Source organism: Chelmon rostratus, chromosome 4 (genome assembly GCF_017976325.1).
Source record: "Chelmon rostratus isolate fCheRos1 chromosome 4, fCheRos1.pri, whole genome shotgun sequence".
NCBI classification, from domain to species: Eukaryota; Metazoa; Chordata; class Actinopteri; order Chaetodontiformes; family Chaetodontidae; genus Chelmon; species Chelmon rostratus.
In genome coordinates this window covers 25,845,616-25,857,331 of record NC_055661.1, presented here as the reverse complement: position 1 = coordinate 25,857,331, position 11,716 = coordinate 25,845,616, and the positions used below count along the sequence as shown (strand labels likewise).

At 46.0% G+C, this 11,716-nt stretch overlaps 1 protein-coding gene across 1 annotated transcript; it reads right to left on the bottom strand.

Moving 5' to 3' along the window:
• Positions 1–603: 603 nt before the first annotated feature.
• LOC121605490 (retinoic acid-induced protein 2-like) lies at positions 604–11,323 on the bottom strand. The gene is made up of 2 exons (XM_041935409.1): positions 11,192–11,323; positions 604–4,988 (listed from the first exon to the last, which is right to left on the bottom strand). Exon 2 carries the CDS (start codon positions 4,909–4,911, stop codon positions 3,271–3,273), a length of 1,641 nt encoding a protein of 546 aa, XP_041791343.1. The 5' UTR covers positions 4,912–4,988; positions 11,192–11,323; the 3' UTR covers positions 604–3,270.
• Positions 11,324–11,716: the final 393 nt, after the last annotated feature.

Sequence of the window (11,716 nt, the reverse complement as noted above, 5' to 3'; positions counted from 1 at the left end):
CAGCACACTGACAGACAGCAAAAAGCTGCACACGTCTTTTAAGCCTGGACTTGAGACAAAAGTCCCAAATTATCAAGCACTTTGAAACCGCTGAATGTCTCAACTGAAGAAGAAAAAGTGACGCTGTTACGTCTGATATGTCACTTGTGTGTGTGTTGAATTGACTGTAAGCATCCCTCGTTTTAAACAGACATTTTAATCTCCTGAACTGCAGAACATTTGCTTCCACACTTGCAGGACTGAGCCAGTTCACAGTCTCTGAAGGCTGAAGCGGAGACAAACCACTTGAATACAAACTGTCCTATTTTGTTCCACAAGATGTACAAAGGGTGAGAACGTCAAACTGGCAGATTGGTTTTACTGGATGCAGCATTTTTGTCTTTTCGAGTTTTATCTGAGCGCCTTTTTTCAGATTCCTTTAATGAGTCGATTCTGGGAACATTCTTATCTTTTCCCTTTCAGCTGGTACAACACACAAGTACGGTTACTGCGTCTTCACGAGACCACCCTGAAGAAACAAAATGCTGTCGAGGCCAGCGAGATGTGATTTCCAAACCATCCAAAAAAGAAAAAAAAGGGACTGTCGTTGAAGAAAAGGCAAAGACACAAATTCAGACCTTGGAGATTTTAGTTCACTTCCATATAAAAAGCACACATACTGTACAGTAAGCAAACATTTAACTGCCAGCACATCTCATCTGGTGTTTCGTCACTGACGTCTTAATTAAAACAGCTTTCAGAAGCAAAAAGTGCTTCAGGAGACACAAAGGACGCTGTCTTTATATCCAGTCACACTTTGTCTCCTGACCGACCGTCCAGTTTATATACAGACTGTATAAATAAACGTTGTACAAACAATAAATTAGGGTGAAGTCCTGCACGATCAAAGTGATCCGTTCAAACTGCTGAACCAAAGAGCTCCATGTTGACTGGACTGCCGACACGAGTAGCTGAAGTACATCAATAAAAATAAAGAAGTGGTAAAAAGTGGAGCTTCTGGGTGTTTTCCATCCCTCGTTTGTTCGTCCGGGCAGTCTGCGGTTCTGTTAATAGTTCTTGGCCTACGATTCACAGATTTCATAAATGCTATCATCACAAACGGGCAACACAGTTTTAGTAGAAAAGGTAATAACACCCTGTAATGTTTTCAACTAAACTATGACAAAGTGCACTCAATAGGATAAATAAACTGACACACAACAATACTCTCACATTCACAACTCTGATCATAATCATGGGACAGGAAAAAAAAAGGACCATGCTCCACAATAAGAACAATAATTTAAAAAAAAGCCACAATGATCGGGGTCCAGGCAGGTTATGAAAACACTCCACATGCACATGCATGAATTTGCACATGAAAGTGGGAGTTTTTCCATCTGAGGAGTCAAACCCTGGACCTTTGCGTCCTCAGAGAAGGCGACTTCCTCACTGCACCACTGGAGGGCGTGGTTCTCCACGCACCTCGTCACAAGCTGAAGCAATGACATCACATGTGCAAAACTGGGGTATTTTTTGTCTGTTTAACCTCAAATGCTTCCAACGGTCAAAATGTTGGTAACAAAACTCACAATTCATTCTGCTGGTTTTGGCTGCAGCATCAAACGTTGAGCTTGCGGCACTAATTACACGAAGACACTGAACGTCACGGTGGATTTGTCATGTGACGAATCTGAAGAGCATTCAAAACATGGGATGTCTGGTATCCAAAGAATGTCTCTGTCAGTTTCAGCAGCATTTGAATGAAGACTTGTGGAGATCAACTGGAGATGTTAATGGATTTTCCTCATTTTGAGCAATATGGAGTGATGGACTTCTGAATTGAGGTTTATTGGAAGTGGGGGCTTTTGTTTTTTGTAGTATGGAATGTGATTTAAAACTATTGTAACAAGCCATGGCTACTTCTTAAAAACTTTATGCATTCACTGCAAATCAGCTTTTGTATGACTCCATGAAGCCGATTATGAGATAGTGGCGCCCCCTAGAGGTGAAGCACAATGTGGCGATTGAGCAGTAGGTGGAAATTATAACCCACCTGCCGAGTTTTGTGTTTGTTTGTGGAAAAAAAGGAAGAATCTATGATATCAAATCACTCGGAACTCATGTTTTACACAGACAAGTTTGATAAATAGAGAGAGGAGGGAGTCTTATCAATACTCATTCTAATAACAGACTAATAACACACTTCAGTACACAAACAGTATTTTCTCTCACTAACGCCAAGAAAACCTTTGATCCTTTCTTCTTTAATCTGCCTGTTCCCATCACCGTACCTGCCCTTCACATTTTCAGGTGATCTAACAGGTGAGCTCAACATTAACACTTCCACCTGGATTCACTTCATCATCGTGTTCATGGAAACAGCAGCGGGTTCTGGTCTTTTCTACACTTGCTCTGAAGTGTTTTCTCAGATTTGTCTCGCGTTTCAAAGCACTGCCGAATTAAAACGGATTAATTCAGCCAGCTACAAACATAGCTCTTCTCCAGAAAGACTTTCCTCGTGTTTGGACTGACCAAGTAAGACTAGTAATCTCTTTTTTCCCTGCTGTTGAACAAATAACAAGATATTTTGCCGTGACAGACGGCCGTTGCCAACATTCATTAGAATGAAATTGTGGCTCAGGCCCTGCCAAGTCATTATTAGCCTGTCAGGCTAAATCCCTACCAATCAGAGGAGAATGAATGGCTCCGCTGAGCTACTGATGACTATGGGAATTTCCGATGATGGGACATGTTTTAACAGTCTCGGTCACGTCCTGCCAGTGCGTCCTGCTCTGCTCTGAACACTGAGAACCTCAACTATCAGGGGTTTTTTTTAGCTCTTCAGTGCACTTAAATAAAAACTACATGTGGAAACAAACCATGATCCATAATGGAAAAAATGGAACCCATGTGTCTTTGCTGTAATTATGAAGTCAAAAAATGTTCTTCAACGTCTCCGGTTCATAAAGACGAGCTCCAAAGCCACACGGAGAGCCCATTAAGCTGCCATACACACAAACATCTCTGGTTTACCAGAACGCTGTAGAGTAGTGCATTACAATAAAACACAGCAATCCAGAAGAGTCCAGTGGAAAGCATTTCTGCAGCGGCTGCGTCACACTGTCACACATTCATGAGCCTCACTCAAAAGCAACATTTGGAGCCAAACTCTGAGCTTTGATTGGACGTTTATGAGTCTGATTACCGAATGTCCTCACATGTGTTATATGTTACTCGCTCCGGAGGGATTACCAGAGCGCGGTCCGGCTATTAATCCGCCGAGGACTTTCACTTCCTGGGTAGCAGCGCTGCGAGTCTCTGCTTCTTCATGGGAAGGAAATGGATCTCTTGCGAGCTCACCTTCTTCAGTTTGATGGCCCTGTTCTTGGGAACCTTTTTGAGCTGGCTGTTGGGGTCGTGCGGCTCCCCCTTGGCCGCCGACGACACCCCGTAGAACTGCTGCAGAGACGCCCCCTGGCTGCCGTCCCGTTTGATGGAAAAGTTCTTGGTGGAGACTCCCGAAAGGCTTTTTATCTTTCCGCAGAGGATGGCAGGAATGGCGTCCTTCACCGAGACGATGACCTTGGCCGTCTGCGAGGTGCTGACTATCTCAAGGTTTCCGGCTCCACTTAGAGACGCCTCCTGACTCCGAGAACTAGACCCACCGGCACTGCTGTCAACCACCCACTTATGCTGCCGGCTGAACTCCAGCGAGGCCAGGCTGCCCAGGAGTTTGGAATCCAAACTCTGAGTGCATTCAACCCCCAGAGACAAAGACGTACCACCAGCATCTGGGCCGGAATGGAAAGCTACTTCTCTGTCTGACTGAACACACTTCTTCCTCACTCCAGGCACTGACAAGTCGAGCACACTGTCCTGCTGCGGACTCGGGTACTCCTGCTTTAGTTCAACTGGGCACGCTCTGACAGAAAGGTCCAGAACCTGTCCTTCATCCAGAGGAAGCGAAGACGGGGACACGTTTTGGTGCTGGAACGATGCAACGCATCTGCTCGAAGACAACGACGGAGAGGTAGTATCTTTTGGAGAAGTCTGAGTGCTTTTACTCACAGTGCAAACAGGTTTTGGCATGTTCCCCTTTGAGTCCTCGGTCTGAGGGACGGGGATGGGGATGGGAAGAGGGACTGGCAGAGGCACTGGCAGGGGGATGATGACAGGGTAGGGGACTAGGAGGGTGGCAGGAGGGACTAACGGGGCAAGAGGGGAGGTGTAGGGAGGCGTGAGGGGAGGCAGTGGGAAGAAAGTGGAGCCCGGTGACTGACAGGTTGACGAGCCTGCCTGGGAGGGGAAGAGATCCTGCAAGATGGCTGCAAAAGCCGGGTTCTGCAGGAGGGAGAGCAGGTTAGCGTCCTGCGTCTGTCCCGCCGACTTCTGATCCACAGCTGGAGGTAAACCAAACGTCAGAGGGTTCTGACACAGGACGTTGTTCTGGAGCGGCAGCTGAGGGCAGTTAGCGGTCTGAGGAATCACCGAGGGACTCATGTGCTGGATGACCTGCTGATCCAAGACCAGGGGAAGAGAAACCGGGCTTTGGCTCGTTATCAGGTACGGCGCCGCCCCCATTTGGCCGAGCTGAGGCCCGGCTGCTCCGGCCATCTGCAGGTGGATGGGCAGCATCAGCGGGCTCTCTCCCAGGCACACCGGGTGTAGCACAGTCGTGGCGACTTTAAGCGCCACGCCTCCCGGAGATTCAGCAGTGGGACTCACCACCGAGGGAGCAGGAGGCTCCACCAGGCTCGAGAGCCCTCCTTTGCTCAGTCCTGTCGCGCTGCTCCCGCAGGAATCAGCAGGAACGGGTGGATTCACTCCATCCTCCGCTTTACTGGGGATTTCTCCTCCTCCCACGTCGGCGGCGCACACATCAGCCTGGGGCTGCGTCATGGTTACAGACACATCATCACTACCCTCCATAGCTCAGTTTGAAGAGTCAAGCCAAATCTTCATCAAGTGCTACTGACAGGTCTCATCCATTATTGTTCTCAGCAGCCCTGAAACACATGAATCAGAGTGTTTAAACATCCCTCCAGAGGAAGATCATTTGTGCCTGATTTGTTTTTTTCTCAAAAATTCATGATCCATTACTTTGAGCTGTTAAAACAGTTTTCTAGTGTCAAACTCTGCACATTTGTCATTCTGCAGAGCGAAGCTCAAACACTAAACTGAGATGAGGAAGACTCTAATGGTGTGCAGTAGTTTCACACTGGAATTTGTCCTCTGATTGAAGGACACCTGCTGCGTGTTGTGTCTAATACAGCTCAGGTCTTTATATTTAGCATTATGAACGGCTTTTATGAGTTTTAACTATAGCAGCAAAATATTCAAGACAATTAAGACTGAGATAAACTACAAAAAGGCTCTCCAGTGATTTAATGTTGTACTTTGATAAACATGTTGGACTAAAGAAGAATCAAAGCCTGACATATCCTGACATTCAGTGCTGGCTCCTACGTTTCTGGTGTTTCTGTTCTAAAAACCCAGTTTGAGTTAACCTGATGCCACCCTCCTCCTTCATACACCAGGCTGAGAAGACCCCCCCTGCAGACCCACACTGACTGTATAAAACTGGTGGAACGGCCCTTTAATGTCCAACGAATTGTTCCGTTTCCAACACGTTTACTCGCTGCTGGAAAATCTCCCCCGCTGTGTGAAAAATAAAATAAACAATTAAAACGATCCCACACAAATGATTACAGTAAACGGAGTGAGGATGAGGGGATTTTACTCTTCATTATGCAACATGAGTGAGGCTTCTGTTGTACACAGCTCATTATCCCCAGCTGTTACTGTAATCAAAAACTAAACGGTAAACAGAGACGGGACCAACATGGAGGTAATGACAGTTTGGCTGTTATATGTCTCATGTGAAGCACTTTGAGTTAGCTTGTTCAGGTGCTGCACAAACACACCTGCCTCGACCAGGAAAGCTGTGAGGAAGAAGAGTGTGTATGCTGAAGGTTTTTCCTTTTTTTTTTTTTGAGACAATGACAGCAGAAATATAGTATTATCTTCATCAAGCAGGATGGAAAACTGAGCGATTGGTCGATTAATGCATTTGTCAATCAAGAGAAAATTGCAACTGTTTTGATGTTTTATTAATAATTTAAACACACTTACTTTTTACTTATTTTAATTCCTTTATTTATTTATTTGATGATTTTATTCTTCTGTGATAAGCACCTTGTGCTCCTTTTTGGATGTTGGAAGGCGCTATAGAAATAAAGTTTGATTGATTGACGGATTGACAAATGTAGGATTTGCACATTTAAAGTTGTGTAATTATCCCCAATATTTTGGTTTAGTTGCAGTGCGTTTCATCAGGAAGACCAGATGATACTTCAGACAGCGAGGAAGGATTAAACTGAACTGAATAAAACTTTATCACCTCTTTGAGTCACGTCAGATTTTCATCAGCTGTGGTGGTTGAAGACAACAACTCCCATGATGCAATGCAGGCATGGGACGATATGAAAACTTCATGTCATGATTATCCCGGCCAAAACAAGTATGATTTCACGATATTATCTTACAAACTGGAGGTGGTGGTTCTGCAGGTGGGCACAAGGGCATAAGCCACATTCATACGCAGGACCAATATCTACAGTTTATAATCGATCAACGATCCATCAGCGTATCGATCCATCATGCCAGCAGGTATCATGCTTTCATAAGCCTGCTGCGTGTTGGCTCTCCTCTTCACTACATGACACTTCTACACAACACATCCTGCCTGCGCTGGCTGTCAACCTTCATCCATCTGCAGCGATGAAACACCCCTCGGGTGCCTGGAGATACAATGCATCCAATGTCAACACGGTCAATTATTCATGCTGACGGGGGCGGCGGGGATAATAAGTTCAGGTCTTGGGAGGGAGGAACACTTTAAACGACCTGAAATGAAATGGCTAAGTATGTCGTACCTTTTCAGTGAAAAACTCAATTAAACGCACACATGCAGTTCTAATTTTCTACGCGCATGACTTTTTTCTTCTCTGGACGGCCTTCATGTGGTGTTGGGTTGCCTCGCCGAGCAGCGAGGAGGAGCTCTGGATGCCCCCAGGCTGGTTTTATATTGTTCTGTAGCATAGATGAGACATTGTAATATGGCTCTGATGGATTACACGGGGGATTCTACGGCCAGACGGTCGGCTGATAACCTTGTTGGTGTTTTACACGCGGGAAATACCTCAGGAGTACAAAAACACGCTCAGACATACCCTGTAAGAGTCCAATAAAAGCTTTGTGCATTTACAGCTTGAGGTTTGTCAGCTTGTCTTTTCTCAGTCTCGAGCTGGTGGTTGTTTCTCTGAGTGACGGGCCGGCTGGTCGTGGTTTTTATATGCATGTAATAAGATGGGATTCCATGCAAATGTATTGCAAATTTCGACCAAATTTAGATAAAAATGGGCAAAAGAAAATGCAAATTAATGCGTGTTTCCATCTACTGCTGTTAAGAGGTTATCAGGAGTTGGTTCATCAAAGTAAGCAGTAGGTGGCGCGTTCTTATGTATTCGTTTTTGTTTTTATCTTTGCATCTCTGCACACACTGTGGGACTGTGAGAAACCACATTTCCATCCCTCTGTATGTCCTGTACACACGTTGAATATCGATAAAGTTGACTTTGAATTTCTTCTACATGTGAGTTAAACGTCTGCTAACTCAGAACTTATTCTAAAAAGTTGTTTCCATCTTCCATTAAAAATGAACTGTCAAATTACTTTTTCAGAATTCTGCCGTTTCCATCAATCTCTCCTAATCCAGCACTTCAAAATGTGCACGGAAATACGTAAACACAGCTACACGCTCGTGTCCCACGTGTGCTGCCTCTCCTCCAGATTCATCCTGCACGCTATGGGATCACAGGCCGGACAAGAAGGATAAACTGTTGACACGAGAATCCAAGCAAAGGCGACGGCAGACATCTGTCTTACACACATATACTGCACGCATGAGCGACACCCCTCCAGCAGGCTTCGTATCCTTAATGCACCGCTTATTCCTCTTTTCAACATTGGATGAAATGTTGCAAATTAGGCCTGAATAGAAAATGAGGATCTATTCTCCTTTTTCACCGTTTTCATGTCACGGTCTCAGTCGCATTCCAGGAAGTTTGTGGCGAGACGTTTCCTGCTTGATAACATGGTCATGAGGTCTGTGACACGATGACGCCTCGCTGACCAATATGAAAGAAGTCTTTCTTGGTTAAGACTCCCCTACTGTCACAGACTCTAATGGTTTGGCCCGTTTGTGCAGAAAGCCAGGACACTAGCCCGCATGCCGAACTCCCTTTAATGCTCCCTCTTCATTTAAAATCACTTTTTATGCTTCCTGCTTTGTGAGGAGAAATAAAAACAGCGTGAGTGAGCTTCACTCTGAGCCCTCAGATCAGGTGATCACCGCCGGGGCGACACGTTGCCGGCCCCTCGCCCTCCGGCGAACACGGCGGTTCCAGCTCACCGCTCCGGCCTCTCTTCACTTGAGTCACGTGAGCGCGGTGTCAAACTCTGCAGACGAGCTGCAGAACGAGGAAGCTCGGCCAGCAAAGCGAGCCAAAGTACACAGGGCCCGTGTTCGTCTTTGTTTTCTCTCCCCGTTAACATTATCCGACTCTGTGACTGTGCTTTGTCTCTGTGTTATCACAGGGCGGGAAGGTCACAGAAAGAGGTCGGGTATGCATCAATAAACAGCTCTTTGATGCGAAAAGCCTTGAGCTGCTCCTCCTCAGCTGAAGTCGGCTTAAATAACTTCAGGCCCTTGTGGTCGGAGATGAACTGCTGCCACCTTCAACACCTCTTAAACAGCCCAGTGTGAAGCCTCAGAGCACCGAGTCTGAGAACTGACAGAAAATGAAACACAACCTCATCCCTATAAATAGCTGCAGGTTAAACTCATTAATCTTCCCCCAATCCAGCTTGTTAGCAGAGTTCCCATCGCCACATGATGCTGCAGTTTGTCGATTAGGCGCCAGCACTTCTCGCTGAACGTGAGCTAATGCAGGAGGCATGAACAGTCCTGCAGCCGGACGAATGCGCCATGTTCGTTCTTTTAGACGATAAAGAGCGGCAACACGTCCAGCTCTGCTCGCATCATCTGCAAGAGGTCTGCGCTCACCAGCCAGCAACAGCTAATTGAGTAAATAGGCAAGAAGAGACGGAGCAGAGAGCCAGATGAAATCCCGCCCCTGTCCCCGTTACTGTAATGATTTCCACATTTCCCTTTTTTTTTTCTCCCCAGGCCTCATTGGTGGAATGTACGCTTTACTAAGTCAACAGCAGGGAGAAAACAACAACAACAGATCCATCACAACAACGACGCCGGCCTCGCTTTCTCTGCTCACGTCGTATTTCCTTGTTGTGGGTTTGAATCGGAGTTCAGGGGGGTCGATCTATAGGTCATCGCCCTCAACACCCCTCCGCTCCAACGGCCAATTACGTCTCATCAGCGAGGCGCACGGAGCCTCATTCATGAGCTTCACGTCCTGAGACTGACGCAGGCTGCTCTCACATCAGTGCGCATTTTCCTTTATTCAGCTGGTTGTCCTCCAGCTGATCTCCCAAATCCCACAGTAACAGTCGTCAGATCCGATGAATAATTTAACACTTCTAATTAATACGATTGGTTTGGCCATCACTGTGGGCACTGTGGGAGAACAAGTCACAGTTTTATCCAGTTCAGATGGTGAAATAGTGAGAATATTTATATATATTTCTACCTCTGGGTAAGTATTGTTATGTATATGAAGTATCTCATTAGCAAATATATAGATGATACACTGAACAGACATGTTTAGGAAGTCTGTGATTTCCCTCTATACAAACAGCACGGTCAAATGAGAAGTTAGAAACGTTAGAGAACAAAATGCATGTGATGTTTTCCTGCTTTACAAATTAGGGCTGCAACTAATGACTGTCTTCACTGTCAATCAGTCTAATCGATTAGCTGCTCCGCCTATAAAATGCCATAGGATCAATGAACCCGAAGATGACGTCCTCAGATGTCTTGCTTTGTCCACAAGCCAAAGACATTCAGTTTACTGTCACAGACTAGTGAAGAAACCAGAAAACATTCACATTTAAAGAGCTGGAATCAGAGGATTTACACTTTTTTTTTCTATTTTAACCAGTTTTTAACGAGTGCATTCATCACTCGCTGTCACTGTCAGCACAACACCTGCATGCTGAACATGTCATTGCACATATTTACTGCCTCATCATTATTTGCTTATATTGTTTATGTTTGCACATTTCACTTACTGTTAAGTCTTTTGTTTGTTTGTCCTCGTTGAACTGTATTTTTTTTGTCGTCCTGCAAGTACACTGAGTGCAATGTTTAGGAGTCTAATTCTTGCAGATTGGTATCCTGAACTAATCGATTAACTGCTGCAGCTCTAATGTGAATAATCACATTCACATTAGATGCATGTGAGGCTGTTTCTGCAGCAGCTCTGCTTAAATTCGCTGTTTTCTGAACCCAGTCTTGTCATAGGACATGTGACAGAGCGCCAACACAAGCGAACGCACGGGCCATTAAAGCCGAGGCTGTCGGAACAGGCCCCGAGCGCGAGCTGCCGGGTTCATCTGAGGATATTTCTCTTATTTCTTCACGCTCGCTGCGAAATCCGCCCGCAGACAGCGCCGCCGGCCTCCCGCACGGATCTGCGCATTGTGAGGCCGGTCGGTCACTGATGGGTCTGGTCCGTCGCGCCGTCGGTTCGCCATGAAAGCAGCCGGGCTGTGCGTCGCGTGTGCGCACGTCTCCACATGAAGGGCTGAGGGCGCGTGACGCTCCGCTGCCATAAAGACGGTAATGTGCGGCGGACGGATTGGAGGGGGGGGTCCTCGCGCTTAATCACAACCTGTTATTTTAAAGTTCCTGTTCGGCTCGCGCACGTTTAAAAAGGCGAGCTCGCGCTGACAGAGAGCGAGCGTTTCGCGACACGAGCTCGCTGCGCAGATCGACTCTTAAAAAGGAAAACAAAAAACAAACAAAAAAAGGCTTGAATGCGATTTAAAAGCGAGCTCGTGCCGCTAGCTGAATAATTCCCAGTTAATCCACGTGCTAATGTTGAAACGAATTAATGTTTCAGAGCGTGAGCGACGCGCAAATCAGAAAAGCCTCGGCTCACCCTCCTTCCCTTTAATGTAATTCTTCTATAAAATCCCACTTTTGCTACAGACGCCAGATTTTACTCACCTTTCAAGCAGACGAGCGCGTCAGCAGCAGTCCAGGCCGGCTGCCCCCCCTCACTGCTCAACGACCGGGACCTTTAATACTTTAAAATAAATAGATAAGCCTTCTATTTATCTCTTCATTGCGGTCCCGTCGTAGCGACTCCAGACTGAAGCTGCGCACGCAGCAGCGTCAGCGGGTCCTCCCTCCTCCTCCTCCTCCTCCTCCTCCTCTGATTGATACCGTCTATTATCTGCACACATTCAAGAAGAAAAGACAGAAGAAGAAATACAGACACAAGCAGAGTCACAATATTAACGACATCAATAGATTTCAAAAGGTAAAAATGAACGCATGAACTTATTAAAATCATCCATATGGCGCAGAGCATGGTGTGTTCATGTCATGTCTGCCAGTGCTCACGCGCTTTATTTTACAGGTCTGCATTAAAATAACAAAACAAAATCAGTTTCCGGAAAGAAATTAAGTTATCTGATACTCATCGAAAGGAAATGGAGTCAGTTTTTAAATGGTACCCCTCTGATGAGC

Bases quoted from the DNA above. Each gene is read 5' to 3' on its own strand.
- LOC121605490 (XM_041935409.1), bottom strand. From the start codon at position 4,911: ATGGAGGGTAGTGATGATGTGTCTGTAACCATGACGCAGCCCCAGGCT.